The sequence below is a fragment of the Pleurodeles waltl genome, chromosome 6 (assembly GCF_031143425.1).
Source record: "Pleurodeles waltl isolate 20211129_DDA chromosome 6, aPleWal1.hap1.20221129, whole genome shotgun sequence".
NCBI lineage: Eukaryota > Metazoa > Chordata > Amphibia > Caudata > Salamandridae > Pleurodeles > Pleurodeles waltl.
This window is the reverse complement of record NC_090445.1, coordinates 333,062,307-333,084,785: the sequence shown is the minus strand read 5'-3', so window position 1 is coordinate 333,084,785 and position 22,479 is coordinate 333,062,307. Positions and strand designations below refer to the sequence as shown.

General features: G+C 50.2%; 1 protein-coding gene across 2 annotated transcripts in view; it reads right to left on the bottom strand.

Moving 5' to 3' along the window:
* LOC138299704 (dehydrogenase/reductase SDR family member 4-like) overlaps positions 1-22,479 on the bottom strand; it is a 207,791-nt gene that overhangs the window by 15,015 nt on the left and 170,297 nt on the right. The window contains exon 8 of one of the 2 annotated variants that reach the window (XM_069238201.1): positions 10,100-10,234. The exons of the other annotated variant lie outside the window; for it this stretch is intronic. Coding sequence (XP_069094302.1) covers positions 10,100-10,234 — 135 coding nt within the window. The remainder of the gene's footprint in view (positions 1-10,099; positions 10,235-22,479) is intronic. 2 annotated transcript variants of the gene reach the window in all.

Sequence of the window (22,479 nt, the reverse complement as noted above, 5' to 3'; positions counted from 1 at the left end):
GCTGTGCACTTAACCCACTGCTAATCAGTGCTAAAGTGCATGCGCTCTCTCCTTAAAACTTGGCGACATTGGCTCACACCCAATTGGCTTATTTAATTTACTTGTAAGTCCCTAGTCAAGAGCATTACATGTGCCTAGGGCCTGTAAGTTAAATGCTACTAGTGGGCTGCAGCAGTGTTGTGCCACCCACATAATTAGCCCCCTAACCATGTCTCAGGACTGCCACTGCAGGGCCTGTGTCTGCAGTTGCACTGCTACTTCGACTTGCCATTTAAAAGTACTTGCCAAGCCTTAAACTCCCCTTTTTGAACCTATAAGTCACCCCTGAGGTAGGCCCCAGGTAACCCCTAGGGCAGGGTGCGACGTAGATAAAAGGCAGGACATGTACCTGTGCAATTTATATGTCCTGGTAATTTAAAACTCCTAAATTTGTTTTCACACTGCTGTGAGGCCTGCTCCCTTCATAGGCTAACATTAGGGCTACCCTCATATACTGTTTGAGTGGTAGATTCTGGTCTGAAAGGAGTAACACGGTCATATTTAGTATGGCCAGAATAGTAATACAAAGTCCTGCTGACTGGTGAAGTTGATTTAATATTACTATTTTAGAAATGCCACTTTTAAAAAGTGAGCATTTCTCTGCACTTAAATCCTTCTGTGCCTTACAATCCACGTCTGGCTAGGTTACTTGACAGCTCCCTTGTGTATTTCACTCAGACAACCCCAAACACAGGATGCTCAGTCACACCTACACACATCTGCATACTGAATGGGTCTTTCTGGGCTGGGAGTGTGGAAGGCCTGACACTTACATTTGAAAGGACAGTTGCCTGCCCTCACACAATGGCCTGCCAAACCCCCTACTGAGACCCTGGCAGACAGGATGGAACTGAAAGGGGACCTGGTGCACTTCTAAGCCATTCTTCGAAGTCTCCCCACTTCAAAGGTACATTTGAGTATTTAAACAGGGCCTCTGACCCTACCACCTCAGACACTTCTGGACAAGATACCAATGGTGAAGAAAATCTGAACCAGAACCTGCAACCTGCCAAGAGGAACTGCCTGGCTGCCCAAAGAACTCACCTGACTGCTTTTTTGCAAAGGACTGCTGCCCTGCTGTTGCCCTGCTGCCTGGCTGCCCTCTGGCTCTGCTGAGAAGTGCTCTCCAAGGGCTTGGATAGAGCTTGCCTCCTGTTCCTTGAAGTCTCAGAACCAAAAAGACTTCCTCCTGCAAAGAACTCCCTGTGCAGCGTAAATTCGATGCACAGCCTGCATCATGGTGAGAAAGTAACCGGACGCCAAACCAGAGTGCTCCCTGGTTACCTGAGAGAAGATCGACGTAGCACCAGCATTTCGACTGTAACTTCAACGCACGGCCCACTGGATCAACGCAAAGGTGAGCTGGAACGATGCAGCCCGACTTTCTGCAAGAAGAATCTACACAGCGCCTGCTCTGCGACCATGCATCACCCATTGGATCGATGCAGCTCCTGTGAATTCATCCTGCATGCCCAGGATTTCTCTGCATCGTCCCCAGGGCGTCCGAAAACCCCGCAACCCGAAGAGGATCTAAGTCTGCACCGGAAATCGATGCAAAGCCTTGCCTGCGTGGAAAATTATCGATGCGCCGTCTGTGTGCACCCAGAGAAACCGACGCGCACCTTGCCGTTTTCCAAGCATCTCCTCCTCTGCGGTACCTTGTGGAGAATTTGAACGCAAACCAAGTACTTTGTGCTTGCAAGAAAGACTTGTTGCTTTCTAAAGACTAAAGACTCTTTTCATCATTCTCTGAAGTGATATTTCAATGTGTACTTATTGAGTTTTGGTCGTTTTGACCAGCAATTAATCAGATAAATATTCTATATTTTTCTAAACACTGTGTGGTGTATGTTTGTGGTGTTATACTGTGTTATTGAATGATTTATTGCACAAGTACTTTACACATTGCCTTCTAAATTAAGCCTGACTGTTCAGTGCCAAGCTACCAGAGGGTGGGCACAGGATCATTTGGATTGTGTGTTACTTACCCTGACTAGATTGAGGGTCCTTGCTTGGAGGGGGGTAACCTGACTGCCAACCAAAGACCCCATTTCTAACACATAGTAAAATCTCACTGAATGTGTCCAGGTGAAATATGGAACACGTATTATCGCCATAATTTACAGTATCAGTATGGTGTCTGCAGAAGGGATCCTTTCCTCATCTAAATGAGCACTAGACAAGCTAGCCCCTTTCTTAACTCATGAGTATACATTGTTTTTTAAAGTTCACAGTATGTCTTTTTAATCCTTTTCATGGTGTTTGAGGGATGCAGTCAGTTTGGTCTTCCTTTAGAAGAGATCATACTCATTTTGGCCTTCTTTTCAAGGGATTTCATACCATAAAACAGAAGCAGCAGAAAAGCAGCAGTAACCAGGCAGCTTAGAGAGACAGGGTGTCTGTGCCTAAGAGGAAGGGGGACATTGTGCTTTAGGATTCCCTGTAGATGGTAAAGTGGGTGAGGTAGACATGGGAGCCTCTGAGCTGCAGCAATAGGTTTCCTGAGATCTACGCCATCGGGTTGATGTTCACATTGTAATTAAGAATAAAACTTCCCATTCTCCACTGTGATGTTGAGACACTCACCACAGTGCAAATCTTCACCCAAGTGAACCTGGTGCTATAAAGTTCAGTCTGATGTTCATGGTAGCCAAGGGCCAAGTCAGCGCGCCGGAGCCAGCGCCGAAGCGCTGAAGCAGCGCAGAGCCGCACACAGCTCGCCACCCGCACCGGTGAGCCTCCCAGTGCTCCTGGTGCTCCTCCGGCCTCTGGATCATGGGATCACCCTGTCCATAGCTCGCCTGTGAGCTGAGCTACCACCGATGCCCCCAGCACCCTGACAGCGTGCGCAGAAGACAGCGCCCGCTTTCCCCCCCCCCCCCTCTGCGGACCCCCACGGAAGCTGCCCAATCGCGGGTGCGGCTTGCAGGGGGCATAGGGGCATAGGGGCACAGGGGCTCCTTTTCCTATAAATCTTTGGGTGGCAAGAAAGGACCCCTCAAGGACGGCACACTGGGCATCAGGCATCAGGCTTCAGGACACAGGCTACCGGCCCTCGCTCCAGGTGCTCCAGGTGCTGCCCGTGACGTGACCCCCAGCAAGAGGCAAGAGGCAAGTGAGGCAAGTGAACAACAGAGGGCGAAGGGGCAAAGAGGCCAAGGGGCCAAGGTGCCAAGGGGGGCAAGGAGGGCAACAGGGCGGAGGGAAGCTGGTCCAGGTTCTGGTATTGGTCCCACTGCCAGGGCGCGCAGCACCCCCCACCCCGACCCACCCTGGTAGATCCACCAGGCAGTTTGTGGCCTCATCCCCCCACCCCCCTTTGCCCTGCTCCTCCACCCACCCTTGCACCTTGCCCAGGGCAGCAAGGGCCAGGAGCGGAAGGGACCAACACGGCCCAATAAGGACTGGCACGGTCCAGCATCTCCGGACTCCAGGACCCAGTCCCTCCACAGCTCCAAATTCCCCTGAGGGTGATCGTACACTCAGATATCAACATCTGATTAGAGCCTCTTTTAGGAGGACGGCACTCCTAACTGCCTCAAAACAACAAAAGGCACAACAAGGCTCAACAAGGCCCAACAAGACCCTTCTCCTTCACTCCAACAGCCCGCCCAAAATCATCCTGCTCTAAGGCAGCAAAACATACTGATCATGAGATCAGGCAAAGCACAAGGCAGTACTACCAACCGTCCAGCAAAACAAGGAAAGAGAAAAAGGAAGGGAGACCTGGTTCTGGATGAAGCAACCCCAAAAAGGAGAGCAAGCAGCGAACAGGATCTCCCCCACCCCCTCCCATGCAGGAGGCAAAACCTAACAAAGGGCACACGTGGGAGAGGCGACCAAAATTCCAGCATGGAAGAAACGATCTGGGGAGAGCCCGGCTTTTGGAAACCGGCGACCCCGCCGGAGGGGGTTCCAGAGACCGTAGCCTCTCCCAAGCATCACAGGATAACCGATTTTTTCCCTACTGCTGGTACCATCGCCACCAGAAAAAGGATCGACTCCCTGGCTCCAACCCAAACAAGTTTTGGGGAAATAACCTCACCCAGCCAAGACCGGCAACAGCAAGGAAGCAGCGAAAAGAAACTCAGAATGAATTCTCCTCCTCCCCCCCCCTATCGCCAACAGTAGTGATCAGGAAAAATCACCCTACGAAAGTAGACGCATCAAGTATAGTTCAGGACAATGCGATGCCAGCTACCCCTTCACCAGGATCCCTCTACAATCCTAGGCAAGACTTAACTCTATGTAATAAACCCCTAGACGCCACTAAGTACCAATGGACATCTAGTCCAGCGAAACTACCCATCCTGGACTCAGAACTGGTAGCAATCGCAGAACATTTAGAACAAGAATCTCAGGAAGGTGGCCCATTCTGTCAAAGTCCAAAACTTCACTCACTCCCAATGTATAACTGTGAAAAAGAAGAACAGGACCTCTGGGGTATAGAACAGTTCATAACAAATGGGCCAGTAAAAGCAGAAATAGTGACGGCCGCACAGAAAGTCCCCCATAAAACAACAATAAACAAAGTACTATCAAGTGGTAACCAAGAGCCCGACTTAAAGTCACAAGCCCCTGTGGCAGTCAGGTCAGAAGAAATGTGGACTGCAATCCTAAATTAAATGCAAGCAACGGTCTTGGCGCTGCAATTTCATTCAAATAAAATGAACATTCAAGTTGATTTGCTAAACACCCTGGCAGTATTTGTCTCCGGGATTGACAGTAAGTTGGAAAAATTAAACACACTTATAACAAGGGCGCAAGTCACTCACACTAATGACTATACAATTTGTTCCTGTAAAGAGGTAGTAGAAAAGATATCTCAACTGCTGCAAATCTTAGAGGGAATACTTCAAGAAATCCGCTCCACCCGGAAGGATGAACATACATGGCCTAAACCACTCGCCACCATGCTAAAATCTACTCCGAGGGAGCAGAAACAAAAAGAGCAGCAGCCCCTTTCCTCCCTAGCGCCCGCCTCATCGATTTTTAGTGAGGAGAGAATATTGGCTGACAGCCGCCAACTAGCAAGTGCCCATAGGGAACCCATGGTGAATCATCCTCTGCTACAGTCCATCAATAAGCCTGGGAACCCTGAGTTTCCCACAACCCGGACCCTCTCTAAAAGAGAACGAAAGCGGGCAAGGAAGGGAAGGAAGTCCGCCCAACCCCATCAACTCAACTCATCAAAGGATCCATCTAAAGACCAGGCGACGTCAAATGGAGGGTATAATAGAGACATTACTACCCACACAAGTACAAGCTCTAACACAATAATAGATGTGACAACACTCCCCGCCACAGCAGACATCACCCACTCAACAAGGTCCCCCCTGAGACCTCCCGAAGCGATTGGCACTATAACGAACTTAAGACCAAGCCCCACAAGGGACCAGCAGAGCACAAAACCAAAACCCATTACGCCTGCGCTGCCTCCCCAACTAACACTGGTAAATATGGGCAGCAAGTCTGCCATTAGTCAGAGGGAAGATGGCTATATGGAGCAAGACCCGCGCATAGAGCAAAATCAGTCACGTATAACAAACACGAATACCCTCCAGTTACTCTGGATTCCAGAATTCACCTCCAGGTCCCCCACAGATGTTCTTAATCGCTCTTCGATCATAAGAATCATAAAAGCCTTACCGGATCTTCAGTTTGTAGCCTCGGAGGACCTGGCAGCTAAAAAAGTTATTCAAGCCAGAGGCAACCAACACACGGATCCAACACTCACCATCTTCTCGGCACCAGATATCCCAAAGCGGATCTTGAAAAGAAAGAACCTATTGAAAGCCTGGGGCATTGAGGTAACCACCTACAAAGGAGACCGCTATCCATCTCCGTTACTAGCCTCAATATACCTGGGAACTCCCAAAGGCACATGGTCGGTTCTGAAAGGAGTACATCAGGCCGGCAGACCCATTGAACAAAGGTGTAGTGAGGAGAATCCACCTAAGCACCCGCTGACAGTCCAAGTATGGAGAGCAGAAGGGAGGGAAAGAGTGTTCTTGGGGCAACAAAAGTATCCAGAAAGGGAACGGGTAGCGACGGTTTTACCCCCAAGACCCATGGGCAACAATTGAATTGGTAAGGATCAACCTGCACACAGCATTTTATCCATTTGCTCCTGGAACGTCGGTGGCCTACGGTCAAAACTGGAGGATCCTGCAGTAATAATTTTTTTTAGCTCCTTTGACATTTTACTCATACAGGAATCCTGGGCAATGAAATCAATACCGGTAATCGGATTCATGGAATATCTTAGCCCAGCAATGAAAACAAATAGGCCTGGATGGCCAAAGGGAGGCCTTGCCATTTACGTTAGCACCAGCCTTTTGGTAAAAATCTCTGAGTATAAGGAGGAAGACCAACCTTTCCAATTTCTCCAGCTAGACGATTGGGGGAAAAACACACAGGAGCCATTGATTCTGGTCAACACATACATCAATCCTAAAAATAAAAAAAATTGAAGCAAACAAACTTTTAACTCAACTATTAAGGATAAAAGGTACAATAAAATCAGCATTCTGGTTAATGTCCGGCGATTTCAATCTCGGCTTATTCCATAACCCCAGTGAGGATCACATCCAAACAGTTGTAAGAATGCCCAGCCAAACCCTCCCAAAAAAACTTAGGAAAGACAAAATAGGGGAGAGTTTCATACGCACCTGTGAATTAGTAGGCCTCTTCGCACTAAACGGACGGAAGTGCCCGGATATTCCACCGGCATGGACAAGATTCTCCGGGAAGTCGGTCTCTTATCTAGACTACACTTTGGTGTCCCCTGCTTTATATAAGTTAGTAAACACCTTTACCATCATGGACCGCACGGAAAGCGACCACAAACCACAGGTATTTGGGATCTGTGCATCACCGCAAAAATCGGAGAAAGTGGCAGCCCTAAACGGGACACTAGGCACTGAAAATCTAAAGCGACTCAAATGGTCCTCTGACACCATTGAAAGGCAGGCAGAAGAGGCCCTACGGAAGCTGGAATCAACTATCACAAGTGGGGCAAAGTTGACAACAGTCTGGGAGAACTTTGCCCTCAACCTCATAAAAAAAGATTCCTTAAGTAACACGAGAAAGGGAGCACAATTGAATCACCGCCAAAGTTCACTTTTACCGCTGCCAGTGCGCAAAAGGAAAGCAGCAGTAGGTAAATTATTAAGGTCACTGCGTAAACGCCCGGATAATGGATCAATATTGACCGCCCTTAGAGAGCAAAGGAAATTGTATAAAAGGGATCTATGGACCTTTAAAAAAGGCCAACAGGAGGTCCTGTGGGCCAAACTACATTTTGCGACCAAAACATCTGACGCCAAAAGATTCTGGAAAATCATCAATACAATAGACAATGGTGCAAAAGCAGGCAATAACGCAAACATAACAGAGGAAGTATGGGTATCCCATTTAAAGTCACATCTAAAAGAATTGACCATCGAAGAAGGGACCCAAATGTAGTCACATATGATTGGTGGGGATCCCAACATCCCTGAACCTTTGAAATTTACGGCACCAGAACTATTAAAAATCATTGGAAAGTCACGAATGGACTGTGCCCCTGGCCCCAATGGCTTACCGCAAGCACTATTTAAACAAGACACGGAAAGATGGGCCAATTTCCTGGCAGCAATGTTTAATGACGTGATCACAACAGGCATTGTCCCGGCATCCTGGAAAGGCTCAATAATCCACCCCATATATAAGGGTGTGAGCGCGCTCTCCCCAAGCAACTACAGACTAATCGCTCTTTTAGACGTTGACCTCAAGTACTTTTCCTGCTGTGTGCTAAAACATCTAGAAGCCTGGATTACAGAGAACAATATTCTACCCTTTAATCAAACCGGGTTCACCAAGCACCAAGGAACATTAACAAATCTTATGGGGCTAGGCTTGATCATAAACAGAGCAAAAGCAAAGGGGACTCCAACTTATTTATGTTTTGTTGACTTTAAAGCTGTTTTTGACTGTGTCTCCCCCGGCAAACTGTGGGCCAAATTACTACAGTGGGGGCTGCCACACTCTATTTTAAATGCCATCAAAATGATATACTCTGATACTTGGGTAAAGGTTAAATTGGGGGAAGGCTCTCACCTATCCAGGGCAGTCAAAACAACAGTGGGGGTGAAGCAAGGCTGTGTATTGGCTCCAACACTCTTCAACCGGTACATAGCAGATCTCCCTGCCAAGTTAAATGGTTACTCATCCCACTCTCCATCACTGGGCGGTCAACAAGTATCCAACCTACTATATGCAGATGACCTACTACTAATCAGTAATACCAGAATAGGCATGCAGAAATTGTTAAAGGCATTAGAAAAATACTCAGGTTCTAATGATTTAGAAATTAATCATAAAAAATCTAAAATGATTACCTTAAACCGCAGGCCAACCACCCAAGGTAAATGGCATATGAATGAGAAAACCCTAGAGGAAGTAACATCATACAGATACCTAGGATTGGTGGTGGATGCTAGAGGTAATTACATGCAACAAAAAGAGGCTATAAAAAACAAGACGCAGGCCCTTACTTACGCCTTTTGCAAGCTAGCAAATTCAATCTGTGGTCATGCTCTGAACCCATTAACAGCAGTAATGAGAGCGAAGCTACTTCCAACTATCACCTATGGGACCGAAATAATGAGGGGGATGGAAGTAGGTCTTCTGGATAAGCTTCTGATAAAAACATATAAGCGCGTTTTTCGGCTGCCCGGACGTGCATCGCCAGCCCAGGTTAGACTGGAATTTATGCTGGTCAAACAGTCGTTAGCCCGACCGGCAGCATACATTAAATGCTGCTACAAACTGAGCTGCGCTTCAAAAGGGTCTTTAGCCAATCTAGTCTGGCAGGAAATTATCCTAGAAAGAGGGAACCCCAACTACATAAGGTATCTAGAAAAAAGTAAGAATCTTTTGAGCTTAGATGAGGTATGGAACCGGTCTCTACCCATCCCTGTCTTCAATAAGGCAGTGAATAAAGCAAGTACATTACAGAGCTTGTTAGAAGATAAGATCTCATTGGCCAAAAGGGAGCATAGTTGGTTGATCCTTAACTCCTACAAAACATTGAAAGAATCACCACTGATGGCTGGTTCCTACTCACGGAAAATCAAGCAATCCTTTCTCAGACTTAGGCTGGGTGAAGTCCCTACTTTAGACCTCATGCCAAAATGGAAGAAGGAGCGGCAAGTAGGCTCCCAGGAGTGCCGTCTCTGTCATCTAGCAGATGAAAACTTGATGCATGTGGTCTGCATTTGCCCAGCCCTGGCAGCCGAAAGGAGACTCTTACTAAAAAAAGAATTTAACGGTTTAACAATTAGATCATGCAGACAAGCATTAATTGCAGCCTTTAACCCTCGAAATACAATATTGAACATTAGGCTGGTTCAATTTTTGGAAATTCTCACTCTAAAAACCACAGCCTCTCGAAATAACCAACTCAGAGGGAGGGTGGAAACGATAGCGAAATCCCTATAACCCACTTTGAACATCTTAAAGAAGGGAAGGCTTCAAGGTAGTCCATTGGGTTGTTTAGCTTGTGTCATAATAAAGTCTGGTACCAACAACCAGACTTAAGTAGGGGTAAATAAAATCGATAGAAGGTCTCTTCCCACTTTGTCACATTTTTACCAATACCTCATTGGGCTGTTACTGTTTTCTTTATATTTCTTTGTGGGAGAAAACTTTATATATCATTTCATTTTAAACACAAGATTTTATTTGGCGTTGTATTTTTCTAACCTTCAATAAGTTTGTTCTGTTGCCCTATTATTAATGCCTCATAGCACTAGTATGTTTTTTTCTTAAAATTTTTATGTGGAAGGAAATTCTACTTACCATTTCACCCTAAGCCAAAGAACTGTAATTGTCTTTTTGCACTAAAATTGTTCTGTTAAATGTTTACGTGGAAGGAAAGGTTTTATGGATTTAATTAACTAATAAACTTGTTTTTACTACTACAGTCAGGCAACAAAAACACATTCTCTTTTCCCCAACAATGCCTCACCCTCACTGATGCAATTCCAGCCCACTGCTTTTATTCCCAGATACTCACCACATTACCAAAATTAGTACGTGTGAGCCCTACTGCCAGGCAGTTCACTCTGATGTTCATGGGCGTTAAGGTTGGTGCCAGCACTTTGGTCAAGCCAAAGAGGGCAGTCTTACTGACAGCATAGGGACCGATGATCTGAAAAAGGGAAAAAGAGAGACGTATTTAGTTTTGAGGTTGGAAAAAGGAAAGGAAGGCAGGTGAAGCATGGAGGGCATATTCATTGGGATTCCCATCTCCTCTGCAGAGTGCAACTCAGTGAAGCCTGGTTGTTAGAACCCTAAGGTCCGAACCAGAATCCTCATTCATGCAGTCACCTCAGAATGCATCTGTAAGGGTAGTACATCCTCTTTTCCCTTGGTATAGGCACTGAGGGGGTGATTCCAACCCTGGCGGTCGGTGATAAAGCGGCGGCCAACCCGCCAACAGGCAGGCGGTAAAAAAAAATGAATTCTGACCCTGGCGGGAACCGCCAAAACAGCCCGCCACTTTAACACTCCGACCACCACGGCGGGACAGACAAACAGCGCGGCGGTCACCGCCAACAGGCAGGTGGCAGACAATGTACAGCCCACCCTATCACAACTCACCAATCCGCCACCTTTTCCGGGGCGGGAGCCCCGCCGATAAAAACACGGCGGAAACAGACTACGAACGGGAAAACGCTTACCTCTACACACTCCACGAGGACGGAGGATAGCATGGAACCCGAATTGAACATCCTACCAGCTATTGTCTACCTGCTCATCTACCACGAGTACGAACGCCGGCGCAGACGACAACGGTGAGTACTGCACCTACGACACAGGGGAGGGGGGAGGAGAAAAGGTTACGGGCACACACATACGCGATCCCCCCACCCCCCCCAAGTATCTACACACCAATGCAGAGCAACAACTCAGAGTGACACCCCCCAAACCCCCCGGAAAAATGCAAAGACATAATTAAAATGATAATTAAAATTTATGTATAAAATAGGTTCATTGAAGTCATGGAAAATTATCTATATGAAATATAAAAATAAAAAAATGAACAGTGCGAAATCTATATACATAGGCAATAAGTCCTGCTCAGTTTGTCAAAGTTCCACAGTCCGTGGGCCAATGTCCACAAACACATGGGCAAAGCCCACACAGGAGAACAGATTCCGTTGGAGAGAACACTGCTGGGGCATCAGATGAGAAAACTACAGGCACCTCAGGGGGAAGGGAAGGGGGGGCACTTCAGCCACATGAGTCCACGACGCCAGATCCACGAGGGGCCTCCATGCCCACTGTACTATCCTGGGGAGTGCAAAGCCACAGTCTCTCAAGTCTCTACAGTGGTTGGGTTGCCCACTGTGCCATCCTGGGGAGTGCAAAGCCACAGTCTCTCAAGTCTCTACAGTGGGAGGGTTGCCCACTGTGCCATCCTGGGGAGTGCAAAGCCACAGTCTCACAAGTCTCTACAGTGGGTGGGTTGCCCACTGTTACATCCTGGGGAGTGCAAAGCCACAGTCTATCAGATGGATACCCGACTCCACTGGTATTGGAGGAGGCAGGGTGCCCAGAGTGCAGCGTGAACACCAGCTCAACACTGAACCAGCACTGTCAATGGGCCAGCGGTGCTTGAGACGGCGGGGCCCAGCGGAGCGGTGCTTGACAGGAAGGGCCCAGCGGAGCGGTGCTTGAGATGGCGGTGCCCAGCGGAGCGGTGCTTGACTGGAAGGGCCAAGCGGAGCGGTGCTTGACAGGAAGGGCCCAGCGGAGCGGTGCTTGAGACGGCGGGGCCCAGTGGAGCGGTGCTTGACAGGAAGGGCCCAGCGGAGCGGTGCTTGACAGGAAGGGCCCAGCGGAGCGGTGCTTGAGACGGCGGTGCCCAGCGGAGCGGTGCTTGAGACGGCGGGGCCCTGTTCAGCGGTGCTTGAGACGGCGGGCCCTGTTCAGCGGTGCTCTTCACGGCGGGGCCCTGTTCAGCGGTGCCTGTCTTCACGGCGGGGCCCTGTTCAGCGGTGCCTGTCTTCACGGCGGGGCCCTGTTCAGCGGTGCTCTTCACGGCGGGGCCCTGTTCAGCGGTGCCTGTCTTCACGGCGGGGCCCTGTTCAGCGGTGCTCTTCACGGCGGGGCCCTGTTCAGCAGTGCTCTTCACGGCAGGGCCCTGTTCAGCGGTGACTGTCTTCACGGCGGGGCCCTGTTCAGCGGTGCTTGTCCTGTCTCTCAAGGGAGCCAGACCTGGCCAGGACTCCCCGCTTAGTCGCCCTCCAACCGTGAGGTTGCTGGCCCCTCCTGTGATGGAGTCCTGGGCCCGTGGGTGTCCTCCGTCACACCCGGTATGGGGCTGGTGGGGCCCTCCTGGTCCGCGTGCCTGCTGGCTGACTTCTCCGCCCTGCTGCCCTTGCCCTCCTTCAATGAGGCTCTCTGGCCCTTGCCTCCCCTTGATGTTGTGGCAGGTGACGGGCCACGACTTTGCTCCTTGGTGGCAGCCGTGGCAGCCTTCTCGCGCTGGCCCTTTGTTTTTCGGGTTCTCTTCCCAGGGGGTGGGCTGGCTGTCCACTTGCTGCTGGCCGATGTATCTGCACTAGGAAAAGGTGGACTCCAATACCCGTGCACAATGGTCGCCCTCGATGCAGGGCTGGTGGTGGCTGAGGTGCTCTAAGGACTCTTACCAGATGGAGGGGGTGGGTCAGTGGTTGGAAAGAGGTCAAGGTTGGAAAGGAAAATCAATTTGGAAAGACAGGGATGGGTAGGTGTAGTGGTTATGGGAGTGGAGGAAGAGGATGTGGTTGTAGGAGAGTCAGGTGTGCTGTCTTTGGGTGCAGGTGCTTGTGACGTAGGCTGTGGTGAGGTGGATGGCTGTTGGGTGGGTGGCTGCCTGCGTTTGTGTGGTTTGGAAGAGGGGGTGACAGACACAGTGGGAGAGGACACAGGGGACGTGTAAATGGCAGTAGGGGTGGTGACTGCACGTGTGCGGACTGTACTGGAGGGTGTGCTGGTGATGGAAGTACTGGCTGATGGTGGTGTGCATGCAGGTGTGAGTGGAGACGTCACAGGGAGGGAGGAGGGAGACGAGGAGGAAGGGGACACAGAGGTGGTAGTGACTGTTGCCATGTCTGCATCTGGATGTTGCTTGGGTGAATGCTTGTGGGATCTGTGGTGCTTATGTCTGGATGAGCTGCCCTTGGGTGTTGAGGTGTGTACAGGCTTGTCTGATGGTGTGGATGGGATAGGCTGAGGAACAGGAGACTGGGACTGGGTGGAGGCAGTTAGAAGAGGGAGGCAGGAAACAGGGACAATGGCTGCCGTCAGTGCTGAGGCCAGAGCATTGAACGATCGTTGATGGGCAGCCTGACCCGAATGAATGCCCTTCAGGTATGCATTGCTCCGATGCACCTCCCTTTCTACACCCTGGATTCAAGAGGGTAGACTGCCCAACAATGAGTGTCCTCAGGAGGTCAATGACCTCCTCACTGAGGGCAGCAGGGGTAACTGGGGCAGGGCCTGAGGTGCCTGGGGCGAAGGAGATGCCCGCCTTCCTGGGCGAGCGGGCAGGGAGCGAAGGCTGAGGGGCTGCTGGGAGGGCGGGGCTGGTGTGCTGGGTGGCGGCTGTACCTGTTGTGGCGGTGGGCACGGATGTTGCCGCCACCGCAAGGGAGCTCCCTTCCGAGGACGTGTCGGTGTCGCTGACGTCTCCACAGGTCCCCGTTGTGGAGCTCCCCTCGCCCTCCGTATCACTGGTGTACTTGGTGTCTGTAGCATGGCCCACCGGGGCCATGTGAGTTGCAGCTCCCTCGTGCTCCGATGCCAATTCTCCTCCGCCTGATGATGCTAATGCACACATGCACAAGAAGATAAAGAAAATGGGTGGGGGGAGAAATAAAGACAGGTTGAGTGCATGCATTGTAAACACCGTTGTCGGAGAGGACAGACACAGGAGCCTCCTGCACTACGCCGCGCAATCGGGGTACACTACTCAGTACTTGTGACTAGGCCTACAGGTCTATGGACAACAAATGCACACATGAGTGATGCTGGACCATGGATAGCTGTACTTTGCACCCTACAGAGGTGGCGGCCCGGGGCACAGGGCCATGCCTAAAGGAGGGGACTAGCCTACAGAAAGCACCCTGGCCTAAAGTCACCCACAGCCCTCCTCCCCCACCCAGACACCTCCACTGCGCGCAAAGATAGCAGAATGTACTGATACTCACCCCCTTGTGTCTGCCGTGATGTCCTCACGCGCCCATCCAAATCGGGGTAGGCCACCGCCAGGATCCTGGACATCAGGGGGGTCAAGGTACGACTGGCACCCTTCCTACGTTGGGAGGCCATCCCCAGCAGAGACTCGGAGGTCTTCCTGGTCCTGCGGCGGATGTCCTCCCACCTCTTTCGGCAGTGGGTGCCCCGTCTGTTGTGGACCCCCAGGGCCTGGACGTCCTTGGCGATGGCACGCCAAATGTCGACTTTCTGATGGGCGCTGACCTATTTGACATGTACAGGGTGGGAAAAGAAATATCATCACTTTTCTGCATGTTAGATGTGATTGGCCCCCCCTCCCCAACCTTGCCATGTGGCACATGCTCTCATCTGTCGTGCGTTGCACTCCTCATTCGCTCCCCTCCCCACCATCTTACATCCACCCCACTCAACACAGGCATAGCCCATTCAACGTGCACCCAGTGTACTTACCTGTTGGTCTGGAGGACCGTAGAGTAGCGCATACTGGGGGAGGACCCCATCCACAAGTTTCTCCAACTCTTCAGAAGTGAAGGCAGGGGCCCTTTCCCCAGTCGCAGCAGCCATTGTCTCTTCCAGACCGAGGTCACAGCAGCACTTGCAGTATAGGTCCTCTCCTGTGGATGATCAGGTCTCGAGTGATTAAGCAGCTAGAAAATGGCAGTCACGCCCACGGCGGTGCATACCGCGACCGCCGGCGCACATTGTCATTGGCTCCTGATACCCATAGGGTTCAATGTTAACCAATGCGGCTTCGCACCGCGGTCTTCGACCGCCTACCGCCACTGTGTGCCACGCCAGCACATTGACCTCGCATCCCACTGTCACACTTCTCAGGTCAGGCAGCCGCCATTTCAAGGGCCCACATGGCCTAATGTCTACTGCGTCACACAGGCCTAGGCCTTGAATTGCCACTCATACAAGCCTTTCACTGCATTGCGATTCAATAACTGTGCAAGCTGTGTGAACGAACCTGTGGGTTGCTTGACTTTGTGCTCCATGTTGTCCTTCCTAGGCACCGTCCGCTGGGACTTGCGAGGAGAAGGATGAATCCTCCCGTGTACCGACCGCTGGTGGACCTGTCGACAATGGAAGAACGACATATTATACTTCGATACAGACTTGACAGAGCCACTATACATGAACTGTGTGCCCAGCTGGAGCCAGACCTGATGTCCCCCATCCGCCAACCCACAGGGATTCCCCCTCTGGTGCAGGTTCTGTCAGTACTCCATTTTTTGGCAAGTGGGTCTTTTCAGACAACAGTGGCCATGTCATCAGGGATGTCTCAGCCTATGTTTTCTAAGGTTTTGTCAAGAGTGTTGTCTGCCCTGATGAAATACATGCGGAGCTACATTGTTTTCCCTGAGGAGGATGATTTGGATACAGTGAAGGGTGATTTCTATGCCCTTGGACATATCCCAAACATCATTGGTGCCATTGATGGGACCCATGTGGCTTTGGTACCCCCCAAAGGCAGTGAGCAGGTGTACAGAAATAGAAAAAGTTATCATTCGATGAATGTCCAGGTGGTCTGTTTGGCAGACCAGTACATCTCCCATGTAAATGCCAAGTTCCCTGGGTCAGTGCATGACGCGTATGTCATGCGAAATAGCAGCATCCCCTATGTGATGGAACAGCTACAGAGACACCATGTGTGGTTATTAGGTGACTCTGGTTACCCCAACCTCTCCTGGCTACTGACCCCAGTGAGGAATCCCCAGGCCAGGGCAGAGGAACGGTACAATGAGGCCCATGGGCGAACTAGGAGGATAATAGAAAGGACCTTCGGGGTCCTGAAGGCCAGGTTTAGGTGCCTGCATATGACAGGTGGATCCCTAATGTACTCACCAAAGAAGGTGTGCCATATCATCGTGGCCTGCTGTATGCTTCACAATCTTCCATTGCGACGGCAGGTGCCTTTCCTGCAGGAGGATGGTCCAGATGGTGGTGTTGTAGCAGCTGTGGAGCCTGTGGAGAGTGAAGAGGAGGAAGATGACGGGGACGACACGGACAACAGGGACACAGTTATACAACAGTATTTTCAGTAGCACACAGGTAAAAATCACCCACGCCATTTTACATTTACTTCAGGCCTCCTGCGTCTCTACTTTCTGTGTTCCCCACCATTTCCTTTTAACTGAATTGTGACTTTCCATTCACTTTTCAGAGCTGTTTGACCAACTGCGTGACTTCTGCTTTGTTTGCCCATGGACTACACCTTGTTGTCATTGGTATGTTGTCATCACAATGTCACAGAACATAATAGCACCATTATGTGTGATACATAATAGTAAAATATAAGCAGACTCCTGTTATTGTACGTGCAATAAGTGATTTATTTCAAGTGCTACATATAGGTACATGATAGTAAAACGGTGATGGGTGGGGGTGGAGTAATGTCCATGGCAGAGTCCAGTTCTCAGTCTGACAGGTGCATTGTCCATATGCCTGTGGAAGGATGGAGCAGGGGCAGTTTAAGGTTGGACAGGGTGACAATGTGGGACAGTGGGATGACATCAGGGGGTATCTTATGCTGGCGGGGGTCTTGCAATCCTACTCTGTCTTCTTGTGTGATCTCAGGTTCCGCTTGCGGGGTGGTTGTTCTTCAGCAGGAGGTGGGGTTCTGGTGGCCTGTCGTTGTGTGGGGGCCTCCTGTCCACTAGCGCCGGCGGAGGTGGTAGGCTGTTCGTGGTCCAGGCTAGTGACAGGGGCCCTTTGGGGTGCCATATGGTCCCGCAATGTGGTGACTATCTGGTTAAGGGCCAGGACTATGGTCCCCATTGCGGAACCGATGTTCCTGAGTTCCTCTCTGAACCCCATGTACCGTTCCTCCTGCTGTGCCTGGATCTCCTGGAACCTGGCCAGTACCGTCGCCATCGTCTCCTGGGAGTGGTGGTATGCGCCCATGATGGTGGTGAGGGCCTCTTGGAGAGTGGGTTCCCTGGGCCTGTCCCCCCCCTGTCGCACAGCAGCCCTCCCAGTTCCCCTGTTTCCCTGGGCCTCTGTCCCCTGGACGGTGTGCCCACTACCACTGCCCCCAGGTCCCTGTTGTTGTTGGGGTGGTGGGTCAACCTGGGTGCCCTGTAGTGGCGGACACACCGCTGATTGACGTGTCCTGGAGACAGAGGCATGGCCTGCTGGGTGGGAGCTGTGCTGATGTTCCCAGAGGGGGTTAGGTCTGCTGTAGCCTGTGGCTGTGTGTGGGGAACCGACTGTCCAGAGGTCCCGATGGGCCGGGCTGGTCATCTGGGTCCAGGTCGACAGAGCTGCTGTCATCGCTGGGGGCCTCTTCTGGGGGTGGGATGGACATCTCTGTACCCTCCGTGGCGGTGTGGTGGCGTTCGGGTCCTGCAGGGGTATAAGGGTATGGGTATTGGTTCTGTGTGTGGCATTTCGTGTGATGGGTGGGCGTCCGTGTACCCAAGTGCAGGCATTCCCGTGTGGGGGCTTTTGTGAGGGTGGCTTGTGGGGGTGATGTGTGTGTGCAGTGGGCATGCTTTGGTGATGGGCGTCCATGCTTTGTGGTCGCATGCAGGTCTAGGTGTTGGGATGGGTGGGTTGTGATGGTGGGACATTTGCAAGGAGTTGGTGTGATGGGGTGGGGGTGAGGGTGGGGGTATGTGCTGGCATGCAGGTGGGGTGGGGGTGGGAAGATTTGACTTACCAGAGTCCATTCCTCCGCGTACTCCTGCGAGGCCCTCAGGATGCAGGATGTGCAAGACTTCCTCCTCCCATGCTGTGAATTCTGGGGGAGTAGGTGGGGGTCCGCCGCCAGTCATCTGCACCGCAATGTTGTGCCTTGATACCTTGGAACGCACCTTCCCCCGTAGGTCGTTCCATCTCTTCCTGATGTCGTCCCGATTGCGTGGATGCTGTCCCACTGCGTTGACCCTGTCGACTATCCTTTGCCATAGCTCCATCTTCCTAGCAATTGCGGTGTGCTGCACCTGTGCCCCGAATAGCTGGGGCTCTACACGTACTATTTCCTCCACCATGAACCTGAGTTCTGCGTCAGAGAACCTGGGGTGTCTTTGGGGTGCCATGGGGTGGTGTGGATGAGGTGAGGGATGTTGTATGTGTTGTGGAGTGTGATGTGTGTGGTGGTGTATGGTGTTTTGTGCGTTGTAATTGTGTGGGTGATGTTGTGATTAGCCTCTGTGTGATGGTCTACTCTAAGCTGTGCAGTCTCTCTCTGTCCTTGATTCGCAATTGTGGTAGTAAGGGTTTGTGGGTGATGTGGGTGTGTGTTTTATATTGGATTGGGTGTGTGGGAGTGGTGTGTGTATGTGTATCAGGTGTGTGTATTTCAAATTGTCCAATGTGGTGGTGTTTTGTAAGGGTGTGTGTATTTTGAGCGCGGCGGTGTGTACCGCCAATGGAATACCGCGGTTGAAAGACCGCCGCGTGGATTCGTGGGTCGTAATGGCATGGGCGTATATCTGTTGGCGTGGCGGTGGAGGTTTGGTCATCGCCATTTTTTCGCTGATCTTTGGTGTGGCGGACTTTTGTGGATGTCGGGTTTTTGGCGGTTTGCCAGTTGCGGGTCAGAATGACCGTGGCGGTTTACCGCGACCGCGGCGGTGTTATGGCGGGCTTCTGACCTGCGGTAAGCGCCTTTTACCGCCAAGGTCAGAATGACCCCCTGAGTGTCTTGTCTATGTCTCTGTTGGCTTTGACACGTGCCTCAAAACAGATGCAGAGCGCCAAGCCCGAGTCCACATCGAGATTATGTCAGTATGCTTCCAACTGCATTAATCATTTCGGCACTGCATTTTCTAAAAAATAATAAACACCTTTAAAAAAGACGCAACAAACTATAAAGTCAACTTTCTTAAGCGTGATTTTTTCAAACAATGGATGGCATAGATTGTATAAGGCTTTTTCTGCAACGCATTTGCTTAGTGTCATGGGTGATCTGTAATCTTTATTCCACACTGAATATTTGGCTGCCTTGGGGGGAATATAAAACACATATTTGCTTGGTCTGTTACTACACGGCTCTGCAGTCATGCATTTTTCAGTCAGCCAATCCGTCTTTATTTGGTTAACATTTAACCATAAAAGATACATATCAAGTTAAACAAAGGTTTAACTTAAAATCGGGAAATCTTACACATCATGAAACTAGACATAAGTACATAATAACATGCGTCAGTAAAAACACCTTTCATGTTTTTAAGTGATATAGCTTACAACCGCAAAGCATACATAAGTAGACAAAGTTAAAAAACACAGCACTGCGGGTCTGCACTACCTAAAACTGTCTGACTTTAAACGTGGCACTAAATAACGCTTTCTAAAACGAGCATAACACTTACAAACGAGCATGAAGTGCACTGTGGACTTAGCTGAGCAGGAATCGCGTTGTCATGGATGGAGCTAGGAAAAGTAGGAGCCAAACAACGAAAAGGAACCTAAAAAGTGAAGCTGTCTTAATCTAAACCGTGTAAGAAGACATTTATGCTGTGGGCTGGAGATCCAATTTAAGTAGGGCTCAGGCTCAACGCAAAGTGGTATGATGATTGGGAGCTAAGTGGCAACTATGGGTTTAGAGAACTCTAAACGTTCTTTCCGACCATTACACATTGAGATGAAAAGTTCCTTTACAGCATCCGTGCAAGCAGAAGAAATATAAAAGGGGTTGTCAAACAGTCCTTGGAGACCAAGGTAGGTGAACATGTGATTCAAATCCACCAACCAAGGTACCCTGCCAACCCCGTCGTTTCAAACAGTCCTGCAACACCTGCCTATTGAATCTCGTTTTCTGCTTTACCTAGACTGAAATCCACAAAGTAAGATGCTCAAGTCTAATGAAATCACAGAAATAGTCAATGCCTAACACTTAGGGGGTCATTCCGACCCTGGCGGTCCATGACCGCCAGGGCCGGGGACCACGGAAGCACCGCCAACAGGCTGGCGGTGCTTCCAGGGCCATTCTGACCGCGGCGGTAAAGCCGCGGTCAGAAAAGGGGAACCGGCGGTTTCCCGCCGGTTTTCCCCTGGCCCAGGGAATCCTCCATGGTGGCGCTGCTTGCAGCGCCGCCATGGGGATTCCGACCCCCTTCCCGCCAGCCTGTTTCTGGCGGTTTTCACCGCCAGAAACAGGATGGCGGGAACGGGTGTCGTGGGGCAGTGCAGGGGCCCCCTAACAGGGCCCCATAAAGATTTTCACTGTCTGCTTTGCAGACAGTGAAAATCACGACGGGTGCCACTGCACCCGTCGCACCCCTGCAACTCCGCCGGCTCCATTCGGAGCCGCTTCCTTGTTGCAGGGTCTTTCCCGCTGGGCCGGTGGGCGCCCTTTTGGCGGTCGCCCGCCGGCCCAGCGGGAAAGTCGAAATGACGAAATGAGAAAAGATGCTAATTCAATCTTCTGACCAACGCACACAAGCCTCTACACAACCAAGGACCCACCTACGTCAACCACCGCCTGAACTTCCATAGTCAAGAAGCTTACGGCCGCCTCTCTATCACTCTCACAAATGCCCCGCATTCACTGAATCAGAAGTGGAGGATACTCCTTTCCTTGCATCACAGCAAAGACCCTGAACAGCCTCCCTGTGCAGCTCCGAACCATCACCTCTCTTCCGGAATTCCAAAGGGCCGTCAAGACCTGCCTGTTTGAATGAAACTCTGGTACCTGCAAAGGCTTGAGTACCGTATTGGGTGATTAGCAGCACTATACAAATTCTGATGGATTGATTGATTGATTGAGCTGCTGTAGGGCTCTATGAATACCTCCTACTCCATTGCAGCCTTCCATTTGGTTATTATAGACGTCCTTGCTTGCTTGCAAACGCCACGGTGAATATCCAGTGTGGGAGATACAAATGCCTCTCTGCACTGGGGTCAGAGCACTAATCTGGTCACGTGGTAGAAGCACATGATGAGCTCTATGGCTGATTACATGGCAGAAATGTTTACTTCTATCACTGTAAAACTTGAAGCCCAGGGAAATTGTTAACGGGAGTGCCTCCGCCTGAGACCCTGTTGGCACTCATCAGTTAAAGCATCAGGGGCCTCCATATATTTTTTATATCTGCACTTAACAGAGGCATCTTATTCAACAGTATTTTTAGGCTGCACTTTTTATCCACTATCAAAAAAAAGCAACCATCAAAACTTTAAGGCCAGTAAAGCAATGTGCTTTTGGCTAGAAGTCTGAACAGAGTACGAGTAACAAATCTCATAGGGCCAGTACCATCACACTGTGTGTCATGCCTTTTTCATGTTTCATAGTAAACGAAAGGAAATACATGGGACATTCTCCTGCTTTTGTGACTGTCAGATGCACTAACACTAAGCTCCAGTGGAAGTGTGTAGAATATGTAAGGTATGTTTAGTCATGTTACATGTAGACATTGCTGGTAGTCAACCTGAATTATTGAAGGCATAGAGCAAAGTCTAATATCACTGGCATCTGGAAGGAAAGCAACTTGCATGAGAAACATATATTTTGGTGACTCATAAATGTGTACTGAGCTGATGTTAGCCCTTAGGGTTTGGCCTCTTTCTAAGCACTTCAGATTACATTTTTCCAATGATCGATTACTTTGGTAGACCTCCCATTGATAACCAAACACTGACTGACAATCAACATTGTTTTTGAAGTGTGTTTTTGGCTCGCGTAGATGTTTTTGGTATGTGCATGCGCACAACGGACATATCATCTTCAAATGTAGTCCCCTTCAGTGTGACAGAAAAGTAGGCCATTTTTTGATAGATATTCTACGTGTTAAAACTTCTCTTTTACCATGGCGCGGCAGCTTCCTTCCACGCTTCAGCTCCCAGACCACGCTGCTGCTTGCATGGAATCACTTCCTGAGCAGGCACTGTAAGCGGTGCCTGCCATATTTAAATGGGCATGAATGCTCTTCAAAGACTGCCGCCCATGTATGAGTATGCATGCGAATAAACAGTCGTCCATCACTGAATCGTTTTTTTGGGGCCACCATGCTGACAAACGTGGGTGACCACTTTTGAATGTTTTTGTTATACTTTAGCAAAAACATACAAATGAAACAAGCAATGGCAAAGCCTGTGGCATGGTAGCCAGTGTCAAACCTGTTGGCTTTGTCAATACTTCCTTTGATCTGTGGTTGCCAAGATGCAGATAATGCAACCCTGATACTCAGATAGTCAAAACTGGTGACAAGTTCCACTTTTTTC